Source organism: Vicia villosa, linkage group LG6 (genome assembly GCF_029867415.1).
Source record: "Vicia villosa cultivar HV-30 ecotype Madison, WI linkage group LG6, Vvil1.0, whole genome shotgun sequence".
Taxonomy (NCBI): domain Eukaryota; kingdom Viridiplantae; phylum Streptophyta; class Magnoliopsida; order Fabales; family Fabaceae; genus Vicia; species Vicia villosa.
In genome coordinates, this window is record NC_081185.1 from 107,240,892 (window position 1) to 107,264,843 (window position 23,952).

Sequence of the window (23,952 nt, forward strand, 5' to 3'; positions counted from 1 at the left end):
TGGTGTTATCATAATACAAGAAGGGATTGATCTTGGATAGTTACTTGTGTTGGAATCACATTACATGAAAAGATCATAGATGATGTTGATGCTAGTTAGGCCTCTTCTAACTTTTGAGATCAAACTTTGTTTTATAATAACCTACATGCATATCTAAAAGTTATGATCTTGTAAATTACTAGTATATTTGAGCTTTTGTGTTTTGTTTCACTACATGTATCATTGTATAAATCAACTTCAACTTGTGTGTGTAGCAACCAGCTTAAAATTTTAAGAAAGAGAGTCGCTACCATTTATTTTTATCCTAAAGGGAAGAGAATTAAATGGATTACCCTAAAGTCAGAGATTCTACGTTCGTGAGTCGGTTAAACGAAGGGAAAGTGTTAGGCACTCTTCGTCTCCCTTGTATTCAAGGGGACCCCTTCTAGGTTTAGGTTTTTATACAGACTTAAAATTAAGATACGGTAAACGTACATTTACCTATATAAAAAAAATGATTTTTTAGAGAATTAAATCAAATGTTAGTGTTTTTTATAATTATACTCGCTAGGATTTCAAAACCCTATGCCTACGTATCCTCTAGTAGGGGTGTTCGCGGTGCGGTTTGGTTTGGTTTTGAGCATAAAAGTCATCCTAACCGCGAGATAAAAATCCATGCGGTTCGGTTTGGTTCGGTTGGTTTTTAAAAATTGATCCAAACCAAACCAACCCAAACCAATGCGGTTAGGATCGGTTCGGTGGCTGCGGTTTACACGATAAAATGAAAATGTACTGAAATGAAATAAAAGGGAAAAGAAAAATAATTCAATGTCAAAATAATATATGATATTATACCACACAAAAGTATGTCCACATAATACCGAATGAATTGAAAATATAATAATAAATAAACAATGGTCCATTGTTCAACCAGAATCTTAAGCACACCAGTAGTACCATTTAGCTACTTAAGTACAAGTTCATTAAATAAAAACATACATCCTCTCTTACCACTTTTCTCAATACCAAAAGAAGTATCAAAGTATCAGACTATATCAATTACATTACACTGTAACTGTAACACTAACACTGTCTATATCAAAATACTAAAAGAAATTACATTGTCTCCAACACTAACATTGTCTATATCAAAATACCAAAAAAAATTACATTGTCTCCATCTCCATCTCCATGACTCCATCTACATATCATATTACACCAAAGTAACAATGTCTCCATCTCCATGACTCCATCTACATATCATAATTGAGCAAATTGTGTCAGATTAATTGACTTAAGAATAAAAAGATTTAAAAATTTGAAAAATCAAACATACCATTTCATTTCCTTTTGAAGCACATCTACTAATCAGATTCAATATCAGAAAGTCCCTCATTCAATTGTGGAATCGGAGCTAATTCTAAGAATGTATCAAATATAACAAAAATTAGACATAACAAACAATTAAATTTGAATAAAATAGAATCAATTATATACATATATACCTTCTTCGAGCTTCTCTAAATCTTCCAAATGCTCCTCAATATCAACTGACAAAGGTGAAGATCTTAACCAATTTTGTGCACAAATTAAAGCTTCAACAGTGTGAGGTGTAAGAGAGCTCCTATAATTACTAAGAACTCTACCCCCTCTGTTGTCATTATATTTATTCATTCATTGAAACTAATTATTTTAGTTTAGGTATTCATTCAATATTAGTTAAGTATTAGCATGACCACTAAATAAATAATCATAATTTTTTCACTAAGAATAGATTATACAAAAGCTGGTGAATACTAAGAACAGTTTATACAAAAGCAGGTGAATAAAAAAATAAATAATCATAATTTGTTCAAATGAGTAAGTATTAGCATCACCACTAAATAAATAATCATAATAGCAGGTGAATAAAAAAATAAAGAATCATAACAAGCCAGGTGAAAAATTTTGTATAGATTCATTCATGAATGGCAGAGATACAATCTTTCCTAACAAAACAAATCGGTGCAGTAGAAGAAATCCACTCGCAAAGAAGAAAAAGATACATAAACACTGCAAACAATTATCATTACCTTACTGTAACTTAGTCTCTAAAATTGACTCTAACAATTATCATTAACTTTCATACTATAACTATTAATTAATTAATAATTAAATGTTACTACTAATTCATTTCTATCTTGAATTTCTATCTTTCTGGTGCACGGGAGCATGATTACAGCAATATTAAAAACATACACAAAATTAGATTCAGCACCCACAAAATCTAAAATACGTAATGCCAAATAAAAATCATATTCAGTACCTGATTTTCCGTCATCGATATGGAATTGGAAGCACCAGCATGAGATCCAACATCAGAACTCACTTCCTTTTCCTTATCAATAATAGTCATATCTAATATCTGAAGGAAAAAATTGCAGAAACAAAAAAATAAATAACTGGGCTGATGAGATATATAAGGAAATTGTAGAAACAAAAATAGAAAAAATTTGCAGAGGAAATGTACACAATCTTTCAGAAAGAAAATTGAAAAAAAAATAGAGTTTCACACTTTCACCTTTGTTGATGTAGAAACGAAATTGAGTGAGATGGAGCCGAGAAACCAAGAGGGAGACGATGAGACTTGAGAGTTGAGACCGCGAGACTGAGTGAGATGGCGAGACCGAGAGGGAGAAGATGAAGCTGAAACGGCGGAGAGCGAGAGTGAGAAGATGAAGCTGAAACGGCGGAGAGTGAGAGTGAGGGATAAAGAAAAACCCTAACGTAAGTGAGAGAATGAAGTTGAATAGGAACTAGGAAGTGAGTCACGTGAGTCATGTGCAATACTGCAAGTGCAATTGGATATGGAAATATATTAAATTAATTATAGAAATTTAAAACTTAAGTTAATTATGCGGTTCGGTTCGGTTCGGTTTTGTAAAATGAAAACCGCAAACCGAACCGAACCGCGCGGTTCAGTACAAAAATCATCCAAATTCATCCAAACCAAACGCGGTTTTTGCGGTTTTCGGTTTGGATTGGTTCGATTTGCGGTTTTACTTTTGGATTGGTTCGGATACGATCACCCCTATCCTCTAGTGCAATGAGGAAGTCAGAGTAATTGTAGTTCATATGTTTGGTTGGTGTTTTTTTTATAGGATTACTTAGAATTGCTTTTGAATTATCCATGAACCTTGTCTGGGTTTGAAAAATGAGTGATCGTAGACGTAGTCCGCAGTTTCGATTTAAAGGTAATTCTATTTAATCCTTTTTTGTAAATATCTTGATTTTTTTTAAGTTAATAGAAAAATGTGTTTTTAATTGGTTAGATATTTTGACTAAGAAAAGAGTTTGTATTATTTATTTGCAAAGTTAACCATTATTAATATTTTGATATTTTTGATAGTATTCTAAATAAACTAAAAACTAGAATTAAATTAAATAGAGAATCTAACTAGATAATAAACTAATTAACTAAGTTACTGTTTTTCATAATAAGTAAAAATAGAATTATATTTTACTAACTTATTTTATACTAGTGTTAGAGTAGTATTGAATGAATGATGATAATAATACAAATGACAATAATAGTTGTTGTGAAAAACGATACCAATAACAAAGTATAATAGGGAATTATAGGGGAGAAGAAGAACACAATAATTGGTTATAACCGTTATTCTTTTACTTTCTCTTTAAAACAAGATTACAAGTTTACAAGAATAACAAATAACCTCTCTCACCCTAAATTAGGATTTGCAGCTTAGCAATGATGAGAGACTAGTATGCTATTTATAATAAAACCTAACATACTAACTAATGGGCTTTTTCAGCAAGGCCCATTACACAAGCCAACTTAATAAACAAGCTAACTTAACAAATTAGGGTTTAAGCACTAAAACCTAATTTAACATGCTAACAACCCTAGCATCTTCGACATCTGCATGCTAGACCCATCTTCGACTACAGCATGCACACTTCGACACCAGCATGTGAACAATCCTTCGACTTCATGCTTAACTGTCGAACCAAGAAGCTACCCTTCGACAATACTAGAGTTCGATCCAATATCTCACAAATCTCCACCTTGGACCTAACTCTACAACGTCAAGGAACAAACTAGCTTTCTTCATGCAGCTTTATCAACTGCATACAGTGGAAAAACTTGCAACTCGGCAATGTCTTGGTGATCATATCAGCAGCATTGTCTTCAGTCGAAACCTTCAGCACTTGGACTTCTCCACGCTCGATTACTCCTCTGACGAAATGCAGCCTCACATCAATGTGCTTAGTTCGCTCATGATAGGCTGAATTCTTCGACAGGTGTATTGCACTTTGACTATCACATTTAACAGTGATACCTCGACCTTGAAGTTTTAGCTCCTTCGCAAAACCTTCAAGCCACAATGCTTCTTTCACAGCTTCAGTTAGGGCAATATACTCCGCTTCAGTGGTTGATAGAGCAACAACCTTCTGAAGTGTTGCTTTCCAACTAATTGCAGTGCCAAACATAGTGAAAACATATCCAGAAATAGATTTTCTGGAATCCATACAACCTGCATAATCAGAGTCGACATATCCTTCTATTACTGCTTTACTATCTTCACCCAAGGCTCCACCATAAATTAGGACTCTATTCAGAGACCCATTTATGTACCTTAAAATCCACTTCAATGCTTGCCAGTGAGCCTTTCCAGGATTCGCCATGTACCTGCTTACAAGACTTACTGCGTATGCTATGTCGGGTCTAGTACAAACCATAGCATACATCAAAGAACCAACTATATTAGCATATGGGATGCTATTCATATAGGCTCTTTCCACATCAGTACTGGGACACTGATCAATACTCAGCTTGAATTGAGGGTTTGTTGGAGTCACAACTGGCTTCGAATTCGACATACCAAACTTTTCAAGAATCTTCCGTAGATATGCCTCTTGAGATAGGCATAACTTCGACTTCTTTCTATCTCTTCGAATGTCAATTCCAAGAATCCTGGAAGCAGCTCCCAGATCCTTCATATCGAACTCCTTATTGAGTTCAGCCTTCACCCTCATCACATCTTCGACACTGTTGCTTGCTATGAGAATATCATCCACATAAAGCAACAAAATAACAAATGAATTACCAGGTCGAAATCTGAAGTAAACACAGTGGTCGAACTGACTTCTAATGAAACTTATGCGTGCCATGAACTTGTCGAATCTCCTATTCCACTGTCGAGGAGATTGTTTCAGCCCATACAAGGATCTCTTTAACTTACACACATAATCATCCTTCCCCTTTTCGACATACCCTTCAGGTTGCCTCATCAGGATCGTTTCATCTAGATCACCATACAAGAACGCAGTTTTCACATCCATCTGTTCCAGTTCAAGATCGAACTGTTCCACCATGGCAAGCAGCATTCGAATGGACCTATGTTTCACAACAGGAGAAAACACATCATTGAAGTCGACACCTTCTTTCTGAGTGAAACCCCTTGCGACTAACCTTGCCTTATATCTTTTCGACGTCACTCCTTCAATTCCTTCCTTAACTTTGAAAATCCATTTACAGCTGACTAACCTTGCCCCAGCAGGTTTCTTGATCAGTTCCCAAGTGTGATTATCATGAAGAGATTTCATCTCATCATCCATGGCCTTCAGCCATTCAGTCTTATTTTGACTCCTCATAACTTCCTTATAATCTCTAGGTTCATCATCAAGAACCTCACTGGCAGAGATTAATGCATAAGCTATAAGATCTGCATATCCAAGTCTCTGAGGTGGCTTGATGACTCTTCTCGACCTATCTCTCGACAATAGGTAGTCATCGTCAGTTTCCTCAACTTCAGCATCTTCTGCTTCTTCTTCGACTTCATCTGGGATATGCAATTCAGCATCAACATGCTCCACCTCAACAGGAATTTCTACCTGTTCTAGCTCTTCGTCAGATGTTTCTGTACTTCGACCAACATCATCAGTTTTCTTAAAAGCCATTTCAGCTTCATTGAAAACTACATCTCGACTGGTGATACACCTCCTGTGACCTGGCTCTAGGCACCATAGCCTATAAGCTTTGACTCCTTCAGGGTATCCCATGAACATGCATTTCAGAGCTCTAGGTTCGACCTTGTCTTGCCTAATGTGAGCATAGGCTACACAGCCAAATACTCTCAGTTTGTCGAGATCTGGTGGATGTCCCGACCAAACTTCTTCAGGTGTCTTCATATCTAACGCTGTCGAAGGACATCTGTTTATCAGATATGTTGCTGTCGAAACAGCCTCAGCCCAGAACACATTCTTTAACCCCGCACTAGTCAACATGCATCTGACTCTCTCCAAAATAGTTCGATTAAATCTTTCAGCCAAACCATTTTGCTGTGGAGTACCTGCAGTAGTTCTGTGCCTTGCAATACCAAAGGCAGCACAAAAGCTGTCGAATGCCTCATTGCAAAATTCAAGGCCATTGTCGGTTCTCAACCTCTTGACCTTCCTGCCAGTCTGATTTTCAACCAGAGTCTTCCAACTTTTGAAATTCTCAAAAGTTTCATCCTTAGTCTTCTGGATGAATACCCATAATTTTCTGGAATAATCATCTACTATGGATAGAAAATATCTTGCTCCTGAATGTGATGCACACCTTGCAGGCCCCCAAAGATCAGCATGGATGTAATCAAGGGATCCATGTGTTCTTTGTTTGCCTTTGTTGAACTTCACTCTGCAAGATTTTCCAAGTACACAGGGTTCACAAAACTTCAGCTTTTCGACTTTGTCTCCACCAAGCAGATTTTGTTTCCCTAATTCGACCAGACCCCTTTCACTGACATGGCCCAATCTCATGTGCCAGATTTCTGTCTTCGACAAAGGTTTCGTGGATACAACATTTGTCGAACCACTTACAACTTCAGCCTCAAGGGTATACAAGCCTTGTTTCTTCACGCCTCTCAAGACTTCCTTCGAACCCTTCATGACTCTTAGGATACTTTTCTCTCCTTGGAAAACATATCCTTTCTTGTCGAATTCACCAAGAGAAAGCAGATTTCTCTTCAAATCAGGAACAAACCTGACTTCAGTCAACAACCTTATTGACTCATCATGGAGCTTGAATCTAATAGATCCAATACCTGCAATCTTGCAAGCCTTGTTGTTTCCCAGCAATACGGATCCACCATCTTGATCACATAATTCCTCGAACAAGTCTTTGTTTGGAGTCATGTGCCAAGTGCAACCTGAATCCATAATCCACTCCTTCTTAGAGTCACTGCTTGAAACCACAAGAACATCAGATGATTCGAAATCATCTTGAACAATGGCAGCGTTGCCATTATCCTTACCTCCATGATATTTCAAGCGTTCAGGGCACACCTTTCTTGTGTGACCCTCCTTTTTACAATGATAGCATCGAATGCCAGATGCTTCGCCACTGTAAGACTTCGACTGGCTTTTGCCTTTCTTCTTGTCGAACTTACCATCCTTTCGTAAGAGTTTTCCTTTAACGGCCAAACCTTCGCCAACAGTCGAGGGTTTATGCTCCTTTCGTTCATTCAAGTCCTTAGAGTACAAGGCTGATTGAACTTCTTCAAACGTCAGGGACTCCCTTCCATACAAGAGAGTTTCTTTGAAGTGAGCATGTGATCGAGGCAAAGAACACAATAGTAACAGCGCTTGATCTTCATCATCGATCTTCACATCAATATTTTCAAGATCAAGAATCAGCTTGTTGAACATATCCAACTGCTCAGCCAATACTTTGTCTTCAATCATCTTGAATGAATACAAAGCTTGCTTCAGGTAGAGTCGATTTACCAGCGATTTGGTCATATACAAACTTTCAAGTTTCACCCATAACCCTGATGCCGTCGTCTCCTTTGATACCTGCCTGAGAACCTTATCACCAAGGCTCAACAAAATTGCGCTGTGTGCCTTCTCAATCATAGTTGTCTTCTCCGCTGCCGTTAATGCAGCATTCATGGCTGCCTCTCCCTTCAACGCTTCCAAACAACCCTGCTGAACCAGTAGGGCTTTCATCTTCAAGCGCCACAGACCGAAATCATTCACTCCGGTGAATTTTTCAATCTCATACTTTGTTGACGGCATCTTCTCCACGCTCACCGCACCAATTTGTTGTGAAAAACGATACCAATAACAAAGTATAATAGGGAATTATAGGGGAGAAGAAGAACACAATAATTGGTTATAACCGTTATTCTTTTACTTTCTCTTTAAAACAAGATTACAAGTTTACAAGAATAACAAATAACCTCTCTCACCCTAAATTAGGATTTGCAGCTTAGCAATGATGAGAGACTAGTATGCTATTTATAATAAAACCTAACATACTAACTAATGGGCTTTTTCAGCAAGGCCCATTACACAAGCCAACTTAATAAACAAGCTAACTTAACAAATTAGGGTTTAAGCACTAAAACCTAATTTAACATGCTAACAACCCTAGCATCTTCGACATCTGCATGCTAGACCCATCTTCGACTACAGCATGCACACTTCGACACCAGCATGTGAACAATCCTTCGACTTCATGCTTAACTCTGTCGAACTGTCGAACCAAGAAGCTACCCTTCGAAAATACTAGAGTTCGATCCAATATCTCACAATAGTAGTAAGAAAAAGAAAGTGTGACTAAAACTTCATGCTGTTTTTTTTTTGATAAGCAACTTATGTATTTAAATAAGAGCACTAGGGATGCTCAAACCCAAATACACCAAGAACGATAAAACGGTATGAGAACCCGCGAACAAAACCAAGCCTACAAATCACAGGAAATCGAGAGGGTGATTACACCACTCATAGAAATTACAACACAAACGATTGGATCCTATTTGAAGCCACCACCAAGAAAACATTACAATGAGTTACAATGAGTTGAATGTGCATAGAGTTCTGATGCGTTAGCAGCTAATTAACTTCATAGCTGTCATAACTGAAGTGTAACAACTAACAGACTCACTATTCTAATCTCTATTAGTCTTTGGACCAATTGAGTTGATTTATAACTGTTCTCCGTTCAATGCATATGTTCATTAACAGTGGTGAGCAAATGCATTGTTCAGTTCAAAAGTTGAACTCGGGGATACTGAATACTCAATGCAACAGTCCTTCTGAATTTGGTGTTGTAGATAGTACATTTTGATTTACATTATTGTATGGTTATTTGGAAGTTATTTAGTGATTTGAGGATACTTCAGAGTATTGTCATCGCAACAGATGTACTTACCCAATCTATTAGCCACCTTTTCGAAAAAAGAGAAAATCCAAGCTTGACAAGGGACTCCATGGATTCTCAACCAAGTTACCCTATCAGTGTCTATGTCTTCTTCCCTCCACCTTCTAATCTCAGAAAACCATTGGCTCCACCAACTCCTTCCTTCTTTGATTAGATCGTTGATGGCCCCATCCTCCGATTCCTCCAACAAACACAGATTGGCACCTAAGGGTGAAACCTTGATATCAAAATACATCTCCAATTCTAATGCTATTATCAAAATTATATGTATGGACATAATGATGAACAAGTTCCTGAAAAAAGTAATAATTGAAAATTTGACAAAAGTTCAGATTCGAACCACCAACCATTTGGTTTGAAAAGCAAGACTGAGCTGCTAGGCAACGTATGACAACTGTTATAATTGTTTCATTGACAGTATATCTTTATTATTTCACTATTATAATTTTTTTGTAATCTTTTTTTCTTTGGGCTTAGGCCCTCCATTTCATCAATAAAAAAATATAAAGAAATTGCACACTGTCAGTTAATCATAGGTGTTAGATTTTTACTTAAGCTTGACTTTTATTTTAACCACCTATAAAGTAATGAAAACAAATGTTGATAGTGCATAGTAATATTATAAAATTATTAAGGGTTAAATATGTTTTTGCCCCTATAAAATTACTAAATTTTGCTTTCGATCCCTATAAAAAATAACATGTTTCGGCCCTACAAAATTATTATGTATATAGTTTTGGTCTTTGCTGTTAAAGCAATTTGTATTTTTAAATGATTGTTTCATAGACATGTTTAGAACATTATAAAAAGTTACTTAAAATAAAGAACTCAAAATTTGATTTCTAAGTTGAGATTTTTTTTTTTGGAAATGAAAGAGAATTTTATTGTCAAAACACAGATAAAAACAAGCCGATCGCAAAGGATCCAGGCTACCTATCAACACAGGATTACACTATGCTAAGATTGGTAGTATTAACATGTCCGCCTAATTTCCGATGTATAACACATCTCAACAAAGTAATCATTTTGATTCTCTCCACACTATTATCATTAGAGCTATTGGAGAAGATAGTTTCATTATGATTTTTCCATATCTCATAAATCGCTTCAGCCGTTACCACCTTTAGGATCTGGCTTTTCCACCTTTTCTTTTTCGTTTTCACAAATAATCCACTCTTTCTCCCTGTTCCAGACAACCGGATTTCTATTGAATCCCACCCAGCCCAACAGGTTCTTCCAAATGGCAGATGTGGTTCCACACTCAAAGAAAATGTGATCAAGCGTTTCCGCTTGTCGACAACAACAACACTCCCCATCAGTGTTAACACCAAACCTTAGTAATCTGTCCTTGGTTGAAAGTCTTCCAAGGAGGGCCATCCACAATATAAATCGTGCACGGGGTCTTGCACCATTGTGATACATCACTCTCTTCCAATTAACTTCATCTTGATTGCCACGAAGTTCTCGATACATACGAGTTGTCACGAATTTCTGATTTTGCACAACTGTGGCCCAATATTCAGTGTTACAGACTGTATCCCTGCATTGCATAATTTTCTTGAGAGTCCAAGAGCAACTAGCTTTCATCTGCCAATCCATAATCTGATGTCCCTTGATATAATAGTTGTTCATCCATTTAATCCACAATTTATCTGCTTTGGCTTGAAGGTTCCAGAGCAGTTTGCTGATAGTTGCTATATTCCACTCCACTAACGAAGTAATGTTTTGCCCTCCTGTTGCTTTAGTATGACAAACCTTATCCCAAGCAACAAGTGCCTTCCTATTGATGACATTTGTTCCAGACGATAGAAACGTTCGACAAATCGCTTCAATTCTATGGAGCACTTTCTTCGGGATCGAGAAGACTTGCATCCAATACGCTGTGGTTGCAAAAGGGACACTTTTAATCAATTGCAGTCTACCGGCATAGCTAAGTAATTTTGCAGTCCAATTCCGTATTCTACCCACAATTTTCTCAATTAGCTTTATTATTATCTTTTTAAATTTTTAAATTCATATTTAATTATTCTCATTTTAAAATATTCTAAAATTTGATAAATAAATATTTAGTATTCTAAATTTATATAAAAAAATTATTCAAAAATTTAAACAATTTTAAAATCTTTTAAAAATAATAAAACTAAAACTACATGAATAAAAGTTTTGTGGGATCAAAAATATATAATTTTTTTAATAAAAACAAAAAACAAAATTAAAAAATACTTATAAGGACGAAAAACAGGAATTTTTACCAACACTGCCATGTTTATAGAAAATATATTTTCATTATACCATTCATTTCAAACATATTTCCCATTATCTCATCTTTCCAAAAAAAAAAAAAAAATTGAATTAAAGTACCTCGGCAAAAGCATTGGACGGATCCTTTGAAAATTAAAAAGCCTCCGCCTATTCAAAGGGCGGAACTGTGTATTGCACTTTTTTTTTTTAATTCTTTTTTATTAAGAATATATATCAAAAGGTTTTTTCTTTACCCACCTCCCTATGGGGGCCACCCCAGCGAAAATCTCATTTTACCCCTGCTTCGGAAATACATTTTCGAAATATTTTTTTTTTTAAATTTTTTCAGACTTCGGAAGTGCATTTCCGAAAAAATCACAAAAATTGAGATTTTGATTAATTCGGATATGCATCTCCGAAAAAACAAAAAAATCTAAAAATTCCAAAAATTAATTTTAGGATATGAATTAATTTATATATTATAAATTTGATATAATTTATGAGTAATAAATAATAATAATTATATATTTTGATATAATTTATTAGTTATGAATAATAATTATTATATATTTCTATTCTGATTCATATTTTAAAATTTAAAATAATTTTAATTAAAAAAATTAAAATAATTTCACTTACAAAATGAGTTATAATTTTTTATTTATATATTATATATTTATAATAATCATTATGTATTTACAAAAAAAATTAAAAAAATGAGTGTTTTAATTTATATATATATAATTATTATAATAATTATCATATATTTATAAAAATTATTATATATTTATATATTTATATAATAATTATTATATATTAATTATAAATATATTTATATATTTATATAATAATTATAAAAATTTAAAAAATGAGTGTTTTAATTTATAATAATTATTATATATTTATATATTTATATATTAATTATTATATATTTATATATTTCACTTTCAAAATTAATAATTATTATTATATATTTATATATTTCTATTCTGATTCATAATTAAAAATGAGATAATTTTTTATTTAGTTTAAAAAAATTAAAAAAAAGATTTTGTCTTAATTTTATTTAATGAATAAATTTTATATTTAATTCTATATAATTCAAAATTTACTTATGGAATTAAAATGTTTTTGATTTATATAAGTTAGTAAAATAATTTTTAACTTTCAAATAGTTTAGGATGTTTTGATTCACCTTGATTTTATTGATTCACCTTCATTTTATTGATTCACCTTCATTTTATACCTATTAATTGTATCGATTCACCTTGATTTTAATTTTTTTTAATAATTATTAATTATTTCGGAAGTGTATATCCGAAACATTCCAAGACCAATTTGGTCTTGGAATATTTCGGAAGTAAGTTCATTTCCGAATTCCTCCAAGGGGGTGCGTTCGGAGATGAACTTCCGAAAACACCACATTTTCTGAAAAGTAACTTTATTTCGGAGATGCATCTCCGAAATTAATATTTTATATTAAAAAAAACACGTTTTCGGAGATACATTTCCGAAAACACTTTTTTTAACAAAAAAAGTACCTTTTCGGAAATGAACTTCCGAAACAAGGGGTAATGTGGTAAATTCACTGAGGTGGGCAAGAAGGTTAGGAGGTGGGTGAAGAAATTTTCATATCAAAATAATGTGAAGCTTTATAAAATGGTAATTACTATTAATGGTGATAATTTTTATTAAATAGAAAATAAAATATGAAGCATCCCAAATATCCTATCACCCTTATTTCACCCTTATTTTTATAATGCTCCACATTATTTTGATTTATAAAAACGAAAAACATGAAAAACATATAAGTATAGCATTATGAAAAAATAAGATAATTTAAGTACTAGGCTGTTGTTCTTTCCCTTCTAGATGTGATCTCTGCGGGTTAAATGAGGAAACGATTTCTCACCTCTTCTTTGTGTGTCCTTATGCTTCTAAGATCTCGTTGTGGATTAAGAGCATTCTCAACATCAACCGTGATTTACTAGGCTGGCCGGATATTTGGTGTATTCTTGGGACAAATGGTTCGGAGCACAATAAGGTAATCACTAAAGTCACCATTTTTTCCACTCTCCACTTGATTTGGAAGGCTCGCAACTCGGTTAGATTTAAAGATACCCCGTATTCTTTTTATTCTGCTACTTCTTCTATTATGGCGGCGGTCTCGATTACCGGAAATGCCATTGCGGTAGATACTCATCTTTCTATGCATGATTTTGAGATTCTTAAACGGTTTAGAATTATCATCCGTCCACCTCGTGCCCCGAATATTCGGGAAGTTTTATGGCAGCCCCCTCCGGAGAATTGGAAAAAGCTAAACTGTGACGGTGCCTCCTTGTCTTCAGGTGTCTCTGCGTGTGGGGTTATTGCTAGAGATAATAATGGTTCTTTTTTGGGCGCTATGGCGTCTCCTTTAGGTGATTCTAACTCTCTCATTGCCGAACTCTCGAGTGCAATGTTTGCCGTAAAGTTCGCTCATGAGAGGAATTGGAATTTGATTTGGTTGGAAACGGACTCGAAGGCGGTAGTCAGAGCTTTCAGTCCCCCTTATAGTGTCCCCTGGTTAATTAGAAACCGTTGGCTTCATTGCATCAACCTTGTGTCGAAAATGAATTTTGTTGTTTCTCATATTTTTAGAGAAGGGAATAGCTGTGCAGATACCCTTGCTAACTTAGGCTTAGCTTTGACCAATACTACTCACTTTTTCTCTATACCTTCGAGTATTAGAGCGGATTTTGTAAAGAATAGGCTAGGTTTGCCTTTCTTTAGGTTCTCTTATTCTTGAGAGGGTTTTGGTATAGTCCCCCTCTCTTTTTTGTGATCCGTTTCTTTTTTATATATATTATCTTATTAAAAAAAAAAAAGTACATTTTAAAACTTATGAAATGATGGATTCATAAGTTATGAGTTCGATCCTTGGCAGCGGCTTAGTCTTGGTTTTTTGTCAAAAAAAACTTATGAAATAGCCTTGGGTCAATTTAAACCAAACGAAGCGAAAGAAAAAATCTCAAGGCATCACACTTGCTTCTTCATCGCACAACACAAGGTCTCTCAATTCTCAAACCCATTCATTTCTATTCTGCTTCCTGTCTTCGTTTTTATCTGTGTCTTCATACTGAACTAGCTCACTTTATTGCAATCTGTTTTCTCCCCGAATCAACCGTGTTACTGTTAATTCATAGGAATTAGGGTTAATTGAATTGTTAATTGATAAATATTGGGGTTAATTGAACTGTTAATTGATGGGTCTTGGGGTTAATTGACTTGTTAATTGATGGGTATTACTATTAGGATTAATTGGATTGAGGTTGGTTTGAAATGGGACAGTTCAGATTTAAGTACAAAGTTTTAATTTTTATTATGATTATTATTCTAATTTTGGTTCTTGTTGTCTGCAGTAGTAAAGGGTGCATTGTAGAAAACAAACAAGGGCTAACAATGTCGTTTATGAAAGGAAATTTGCTTTCCCGAACGAGAAAGCTTGTCAAGGGGTTAGCCAAGGCTGAACCTGTGTGGCTCAAAGCCATGGAACAGTTAATCTCCTTCTGCTCTTTCATTTTTGCACTCATTTCAGATTCAAGTTTGGTTCTTTTAATGTTAATTTTAGTTTTTTATTGTGTTATTTTGTTTTTATTGTGAATTCCAGGGCACCGCCAGCAACGTTTCCGCGACCTGAGGGGAAAATTCCGACCATCACGCTTCCTGAAGATGTTTATGTAAAAAGATTTTATAAAAAATATCCAGAATCTAAATACCATGATCCCATCAAGTATTGTCCTTTTTCTCGTCTCTCTTGTTTTTTCTTATACAATCTTCAACCATGTTATTGCGGTTTTTCTATAGATATGAACTTTGCCGGCTTGTTTATTTTATGAGTTTGGTTTCTCTATAGTGATATGATATCATCATTAAGGATATTTGTAGTTGGTATTCTGAAATCTGAATTCATGAATGGGGAAATGTTGGACTTTAAGATCCAATCAGTATTATCAAATATCCGCCATGGCGGATTAACATGGCGGTTTTTGCGCTCGCCGAAATGGTAAAAATCGGCCGAAATTCGGGTTTTTTCGCTATAATCTTCTATAACAATACCGCAAAGCGCCCTGTATGGTGGGATTTTGGCTCCTGCCATGGATAACACTGGATCCAATTTGATTCTTGGTATATTACTAAGAAGAACTTTAGTGCTTTTTCCTAACTATATAGCTTCTGGATGAGAATTTATAGATTGGTTCTTCCTCTTTAAACTCATTATTTATCTAAATTTCTAAATAAGCATGTTAACTACTTAGTTTGGTTCAATGCCTATTGTTAATAGCTAAAATATTTGTTAACAAATTTCAGGTCTGTTTCTATATGATTGTTACTTGTACCTGATATGGTTCTTATTCATTTCTGATGTTTATTTTATTGGTTCAGAGATCATGCTAACCCCTTGTGTGACACAAAAACTGTTATGAATTAGATCCGTCCTGTTATTTTTCAGTAGCATTTGGAATTTGGTTATGTTCTCTAGTTGTAATGAATGTTTCTCTCATAACGTAGCTACCTTTTAATTGGATTTGAGTCTATAATCTCAAGGCAGGGTTAAAAGTAGAAATAACTAAAATTTCTCTCATTTTTCTTTCTTCAATCTTGTGGACCTGCGCTTTTAGTGGCTGAACTGAGTTCTTAAATATCGAACTTGTTGTGTTGTGAATTCTTAGTTAACTGTTTCACAACTTCACGCTCGTATGAAAAGAATGTATGTCTTGCGAATCTGTTTCCTTTTGCTCTCTGTTAATTCTTAGCTTATTTGTATGTTCTGTCGATGGACACGCGATCGTCATGTTATTTTTCAGCAAAATAGGGTATGATTTATCAATTCACTAAGAATATGTCAATACAATAGCTGTTACTAGTTGATAGAGCGCGCACACACACTCAAGATTGCAAAGTGGTGTGTTTTTTTCCTCTCCAGATGTTTCCGCCCATTTGAGAAAATTTGTATATTTTCCATATTCCTTGTCTACTTGTCCGTGGTAATAGTAAAATTGAAATATAAAATGCATTATTTACCTATTAATATGTATGATCAATGTTTCATGTTCAAAATCAGGTTTAATGCTATCGATCCCCCTCCATCTCGTTTATTCGCCTTAAGGGTTCTTGAGTTGAAAGAGCAAGGCATTATTGACGAAGAAGCAATGGAAGTAGCAGATGTACGTAACCTAAATCGGTTCCTGAATATTTTCTCTCTGCAATTTGATTGACCCTTATTTTCTCTCTGCAATTTGATTTACCCTTTTGCCGTCTAATAGTCACTTTTTGCCTTTTTATTTTTGCTTCGTAGATGGAATATCTAGCAGAGAAAAAGGCAAAGAAGAAAGCGTATGCCCGTCTTAAGCAAATTGCGCGCCTCCAAGGAAAGAGACTGCCTCCAAACCCATATCCTTGTCCTATCAAGGAGATCCAAGCTGAGGAGAGGAGATATGTTCGCGACCGATTCTTCAATCCCAAGATACTTGAAATTGTGAAACAAAAGAAAGAGGAATCCATGCAGAGATTCGGAAGAGGCGATTGGTGATTTCGATAGGGTAAAGTTAGAACATTATATTGAATCTTTGCCTCTTGAGCAAATAATATGTGACAGCCTGTTACAAAAAAGTGCATACATCTGTTCTAAGATTAAGTATTTGTTATTTATTTTTTTCCGAAAAACTCTATTAGAAAAGGGTTAGTGTTAGTTGAAAAGGGTTATCAAATATCAATTCTTCTCATCCATATTAATCACTCATATTTCAATACACAAATTAACCATCATATAATATATTTTTGTATGTTATATTTCAGTGGGGCATTAAACATATTAGGTACTCCATTTCTGGTGTTAAATAAGGAAAAGGGTTATCTTTTCACCAAACTCCTTCATCTAACTTAGGGTTTTAAAAAAAGGTCGCGGTCTCGTCACTGCGTAAAGGTTTTTGGGATTTCGGCCGGTACAGATGTTGCGACATTGATTGCGGTTATCGCGGTATGAATTAACCATAATTTATTCTTCAATATAGAAAACAGTGATAACGATATTGACATCCGCATCTGCCAAAACCGCTTTGTTGCAGCCATTTTCAGGGTTGCGGACAGTTTTGTAAAGGCTTTATTTTTCTGGTGGATCACAAATGTGGAAAGTTGAATATACACTCTAGTTTGAAGGGGAGCTACTATAATTTTTCTGTAATTTCCCTTAATTATGTAATAAGTTATTGGATAACTTTAGTTAGTTAGAGGTAAATCTAATTAATTTGAGATTTTCACAAATTAAATCTAATTAGAGATTTTCATCCCTATACTTGTTTGTTGAAAAATTAAACTGCCATGTAAAGCTGTAATGGCCAGATTTTTCACAAGTCTACAGTTTCAATGACTGTAGTATTTGATTCGACCATAAGTAATCCTCTTTTGAAGCTTGAAACAGATTGATCCAATAAATGCTGAAATATAATTTTTGATATTTTGTTTCACAAACCTCCATAAAGTTTATGGCTTAAAATTAATCATAAAGATAGTTTTGTTTCTAAGGTTTCACTTCCTCTTTTTCTTTTTCTTTTTAATTTTTTTTTAATTTTATTATAGAGTGACCTCCTTCCTTCCGTACCGATTAAGCATACCCTTTATCAAATATTTGGTATTGTCGTATTGGATGATTTTCTTTGGAACCAAGAATAATATATATAATTTTCACACTCAAGTATTCAAATATTTTTAACATTATTTTATCAAATATTTTATCAAACATCGTATCATATCATCAAGAAACATCCAATAGAAAACTTCACTTAAGCAAGCATGGCTAAAAGAGAAACAAACACATTATAGAATAACTAAATTTGAACCATATCATCCACCTGTTGATTAAATATACAATGTATTTGAAAAAGAAAGGATACTAATTAGTAATCAGTTTATATGGAATAGACAAAGCATACAAATATTTATAAAAAAAACTAAAATCCTCTTAATGATCTATAGCAACAAACCGTTAAAGAGAAATTTCAATTTCAAAATCTTTTCTTTAGTTGTTGGTTTTGATGTTTCTGTTGAATACATAGCTACTACACCTGGCGGTATCTCCATGCTCAGTTTGACCAACCTGTGTAAGAACAAGAAGAATCAAAGATGTACCATAAAAGAACAAAGAATGATGACACGATTGACAAGTAACAATCAAAACATAACAAAACACATTTTATTTATCAGAATTCTTCCGGTGTCCACTCCACATTCTATGTTGAATATTTCTTTTCATTTTAAACTAAATGTTTAATTTCTAGGCTCTCTGTCTGCCTATATGGAGAGAAGCATAACAGCATATAAGAAATAATGCAGCAAATATCATCTAGAAACATGCTCATATGTTTTATTGTAGTACTAACCATATTGATTTTCTCAATATAAACCATATGCTCAACATAAAATTAACTTAAGCACGATTCACGCAGTCGGTCGATTATTACATAGAAAAAGATATACAAACACAAACTCAAATAAGTAAACCATTGAAGACAAACTTACATTTAGAAATTGGAACTAAGCTTTCAACATAAACTTTGGCATCCTGCCAATCTAAATAAGAGCCGGTTCTACTACCAATAATGTTTGTTCGAGTTACTCTATTATCTCTCCAATTATAGAGAATTGCCTGAGATTCATTATGGCTCGTCAGTATTAGTGTATCATCAGACAAAAGCAATGGCACCCACGGATGTCTATCAATATAGTTATAATCTATTTGAATATTTAGATTATTAATTTTAAGAAATTCAGTCCAAGAATCTTTAACTCCAAATCCTTTCGTCAGCCATATGACGAAATCCTTTTCGTTGTAATAAGAAAAACAAAGGCAGCCTTCCAACACACCAAGAACTGGATCGGGCAGTTTCCAAGAGACTTGATTAAAACCACAAGGAACTTCCATTTCCTTGTATGTTTCTGTTCTCAAATCAAATGAAATAATAACAAACAACTCAACCATAATATCCTTACGCTTGTGAATAGCCAACCAGTTAATAGTTTCACCCAAATACACATAATTTTGCGGAAGAATAACATTCATGAAACATTCAACATTTCTCCAAACATAATCACCTAAACTAAGAACTCTCACCTCGGTTTTAAATTCATCTTCAAGGTAAGAGAACGCCACTATTTTATAAGTGTCGTTTGAATTATCACAACCAAATGCAAAGTTGAAATTGAAAGATAGACCCGAAGATTCAAATCTTTCAGAAGTTTTCCGGGTGGCTGGGTTCCAAACATAGAGCCAGTAACTTCTACGATAAGACTTTATATTAAAGTCGTAATCGGAAAGTATATCCGAAAAAAGAATTAAACCATTGCATGAACCAACTATACGTTCACATCTGCTGTATTTCAAACGATGGTCAGAATCATCAAAAAGGTTGAATGAGGGGTTATCAAGTAAACGGCATATAGGATATGGAACAATACGGCGATCAAACTCTTCTGATGTTACTAATGTTAAGTATTGATTTCGTGTTTGTGATCTCCTAAGATGCAACTTCACGAAGGAATGATCGGAGATAAGGGTTTTCCAATGCTTACTGACACACTTAAAACGAACAAGAGATTTCACCGGAAGAGCAGAGAGGACCTCTGTGACGAGATCGTTGTGGAGGAATACCGCCGCTGAATTCATTACATATAAGGATTCTGAACTTTTTCCTTTCATCTACGTTCTTTTATTATGGACCGTGTCAATTTGAACCAACCCTAGTAAATAAACCAAAAAATATCCACGTAAAAGCATGAAAATTGGATATTAGGATGGTTTGAAAAATTAGTAGGATAGACCCAATCAATTCAGGGGTCCTATATATTTTAATTTAAAAAATCTTCTAAATTTTATAAAAAATATATAATTTTAATAATTAAAAATACAATTATATATTTTTTTTTTACTGGAGGTGAGTGCAAAACACACGTACAAAGTTTTTCATAAGAGATGCTATTAATCAGTACAAACTGATGCTGCAGAAACAACACAAATTCACGAGCAACAAAATGAATATGCTATGCAGAACTAAAGTTACATACAAAAATAGAGTAGAGCAACACCCAAGAGCCAATTTTAATGCAGAACATAATGGCCACAAGCTGCACCATAACAACAGGCCAAACCAGAAGCAAAGTAAAGCCAGAACCATTTTGAGATAAGCTCTTGTACATTAACTGTTAGAACTATTTTGTATGGCCAAGCTGTGTATTTGAGTTAAATAATATCAATTTTTTAGACTCAACTGAAGTTTGTTCTTTCTGATTATAATTTATCGAATATAATGATAAACATGTAAATGTTAGTCATCAAGAGAGTATTGAAATTGTTGTAATATGAAGTGTAAATTGAGTCTAATAAATTGAATTTTTTTGTCTCAAAGCTAAATGTTTGTTTTTTTGTTACAATGGTGAATTTAGTATTAGAGTTCAATGTCAATTTTGAAAACAATGCCAAAATATCACACTGAGCCTATTATTTGAAATTGATAATCACTTAAGTTTTGTTGCATTTTGAAACAGCGTAGATGAGTATGCAGCATGTTAATTAGAGAGAAGTCAACTTGTGAAGGAGAATGTGAATATAAGAGAGCTCAAGTAAGATGTTAGCTCAATTCAGTTGTACATATCCAGAACACAGAGGTATGTTAAATCAAGATGTAACATATCATTATTTTTGTGTTATTTGGAAAAAAAACTGTTGTGTGTATTTGGTGTGTAACTATCGTATAGTAATTGATAGTGAACCTTATAAAAAAGTTCAAAACATATAATAAACAATTATACAAGATATAAATGTTACTTGTTCAATATAAAAGGAGCAATCTCCTTTGGAGTGAAGAAAACCTACAAACCTATCTCTTTTGACTTGAGTTTTTCTTGAGCTTCTATAGTTTACTTTAAAGATGATGCCAAAGAAGTATGCTGGGCATTCCGTGGGAATCGACCTTGGCACAACGTATTCATGCGTTAAAGTGTGGCATGATCTACATGGGAGAGTTGAGATTATTCACAATGACCAAGGCAACAGAAGCACTCCTCCTTGTGTTGCTTTCACCGACAAACAAAGGTTGACTGGTGAAGCAGCTATAAATCAAGCTGCAACCAACCCATAAAACACTATCTTTGGTAACTTCTATTCTCTTACTCTACTCCTTTATATATTTACCGTTATTATTGTATTGTTGAATTAGTACATTTCATCTATTAGAGACCAATTAAACGTTCATGTTTTTATCAATGTTGATTGGTTCGGGCCTCTAAATAATTGTTAATATTCTTTGTTTTAAATGCAAAGAGGTTAATCGGTAGGAAATTCAGTGACGATGTTGTTCAAAAAGATATTAACATGTGGCCATTCAAAGTCATTGCTGATGTAAACGACAAACCCATGGTTGCTGTTAAGTACAAGGGTCAGGAGAAGCACCTATGTGCTGAGGAAATTTCAGCAATGGTCCTCACAAAGATGCGCCAGATTGCAAAGGCATATTTGGAATCACCGGTTAAGAACACAGTCATTACAGTGCCAGCTTACTTCAATGATTCTCAAAGAAAAGCCACCATGGATGCTGGTGCCATTGCAGGCCTTGATGTTATGCGGATAATCTTTTTCTTTTGACACCACTATTGAGGTAGATGATTTATTTGAGGGTATCGATTTCTTTTCATCAATCACTCGTGCTAAGTTTGAGGAAATTAATATGGACCTTTTCAATGAATGCATTGAGACAGTTGAGAGTTGTCTTACAGACTCTAAGATGGACAAGAGTTGTATAGATGATGTTGTCCTTGTTGGCGGCTCTTCTAGGATTCCCAAACTGCAGCAGTTATTAGGGGACTTTTTCAATGGAAAAGATTTGTGCAAAAGCCTCAACCCTGATGAGGCGATTGCTTTTGGTGCTGCTGTGCAGGCTGCATTGCTAAGTGATGACATTAAAAATGTTCCAAATTTGGTATTGATCGATGTTACACCACTGTCTTTAGGTTTTAGAGTGTATCCTAATAGTTTGAGAGTAGTGATTCCTAAGAATACTATTATACCTGTCAAGAAGACATATATTGTAATACAAGAGTAGATGACCAAACTGTAGCTGGGATAAAGGTTTATGAGGGTGAGAGAACGAAAGCCAGTGACAACAATTTTATTGGTTCTTTTGAACTCTCTGGGATTCCAGCTGCACCACGTGGCCATCCTCTATCTGTAAGTTTTTCTATTGACGAAAACTGTATTTTAGCAGTTTGTGCCAAGGAAGCATCCACGGGCATCAAGAATGAGATTGTGATAACCAATTATAAAGAGAGGTTATCTGCAGAAGAAATTCAAAAATTGATTCGAGAAGCGGATATTTATAGTAGGGGTGGCAATAAAATCCATTAAGGGAAAATCCATCCAATCCATCCAATAATTTATCCATCCAATCCATCCATCAACCAAATAACTATTTAACGGATTGGATTCAATCCATCCATTTAACTATATGGATGGATTCAATCCATCCATCTCATTTAATAAATCCAATGGATTTTTTTTAGTTTCACTTAAAATTTTCATCTAACAATTGCATTTTTCATCAATAACTGCTGTTAATTTCTTCTCATTGTTCAAGTAAGTTACTAACTTTTAATGATAATAATAATAATTTTATTTTTTATTTCCACTATCATGAAATTACTCTTTCTCTCTCACGTAAACAATCATGTTCATCACCAATTAAATATCACCATCAGTTTTTTCACTCACTTTTGTATATATTATGTATATACTTTTGTATATACTTTGAAAAGCACCAATTCATTTGAATTGGAAATCATATTTCAAAATAAAATTGAAAAAATCTATAATTCAACACAGTAGTTAAGTATTGAAGGAGAAATAAGAATGCAAGGGTGTCATAATTTAACAACGAAGAAATATATCATTCTAATTATTAAACGAAATTGTAAATTCATACAAAGATAAAAAAATTAGAAACAACATTAGAAAAAAAGAGAAAAATAAAACAGAATAACACTAACAAATAATTATCAAAATTTATCTATCAAATATTATAAATTATAAATAAATATAACATAAATATATTATATCTATATATTGTAAAAATATTATTATAGAGAAATTAAAAAAAAAAGTTTTTGTAAAGTTTTAAAATCTAAATTATTATAAAATTAATTAAAATATTTAAATAAATGTTTTGGATGGATGGATATCCATCCACTATAAAGATGTTAATGGATGGATTGGATTGGATTTTAACCTTAATGGATGGATTGGATTGGATTTTTTAGATGAAGATTTAATGGATTGTTAATGGACTAATGGATTGATTGGATCCATCCATTAACAATCCAATCCATATCCATCCAATCCATCCATTTTGCCACCCCTAATTTATAGTGCTGAAGATAAGAAGTTCTAACAAATGGCTGAAGTGAAAAATAAAGCTTTTTTCTCCGATAAGATTTTAAGT

General features: G+C 33.9%; 2 protein-coding genes, 1 long non-coding RNA gene and 1 pseudogene across 3 annotated transcripts; 2 read left to right on the plus strand and 2 right to left on the minus strand.

The window, feature by feature from the left end:
- Nucleotides 1-998: 998 nt before the first annotated feature.
- On the minus strand, nt 999-1,706 carry LOC131612051 (uncharacterized). Its single transcript, XR_009287275.1, has 3 exons — nt 1,485-1,706; nt 1,316-1,399; nt 999-1,232 (listed from the first exon to the last, which is right to left on the minus strand). It is a non-coding gene; the product is annotated as an uncharacterized LOC131612051 (long non-coding RNA).
- A 12,648-nt stretch (nt 1,707-14,354) lies between these two features.
- On the plus strand, nt 14,355-17,122 carry LOC131609510 (uncharacterized). The gene is made up of 5 exons (XM_058881218.1): nt 14,355-14,477; nt 14,830-14,964; nt 15,078-15,200; nt 16,533-16,635; nt 16,767-17,122. The coding sequence occupies exons 2-5, from the start codon at nt 14,870-14,872 to the stop codon at nt 16,998-17,000; spliced, it is 555 nt and encodes a 184-aa protein (XP_058737201.1). The 5' UTR covers nt 14,355-14,477; nt 14,830-14,869; the 3' UTR covers nt 17,001-17,122.
- Nucleotides 17,123-18,953: 1,831 nt separating this feature from the next.
- Nucleotides 18,954-20,162, minus strand: LOC131614301 (F-box/kelch-repeat protein At3g23880-like). Its single transcript, XM_058885909.1, has one exon. The coding sequence runs from the start codon at nt 20,160-20,162 to the stop codon at nt 18,954-18,956; it is 1,209 nt and encodes a 402-aa protein (XP_058741892.1).
- A 1,231-nt stretch (nt 20,163-21,393) lies between these two features.
- Nucleotides 21,394-22,862, plus strand: LOC131614302 (heat shock cognate 70 kDa protein-like; annotated as a pseudogene).
- Nucleotides 22,863-23,952: the final 1,090 nt, after the last annotated feature.

What these genes read in the sequence shown, in the direction of transcription:
- LOC131609510 (XM_058881218.1), top strand. Translation starts at nt 14,870, where the DNA reads ATGTCGTTTATGAAAGGAAATTTGCTTTCCCGAACGAGAAAGCTTGTC. An exon ending in AAATACCATGATCCCATCAA is followed by an intron (nt 15,201 to 16,532) that starts GTATTGTCCTTT and finishes GTTCAAAATCAG; the next exon opens with GTTTAATGCTATCGATCCCC. An exon ending in AAGCAATGGAAGTAGCAGAT is followed by an intron (nt 16,636 to 16,766) that starts GTACGTAACCTA and finishes TTTGCTTCGTAG; the next exon opens with ATGGAATATCTAGCAGAGAA.
- LOC131614301 (XM_058885909.1), bottom strand. Translation starts at nt 20,162, where the DNA reads ATGAAAGGAAAAAGTTCAGAATCCTTATATGTAATGAATTCAGCGGCG.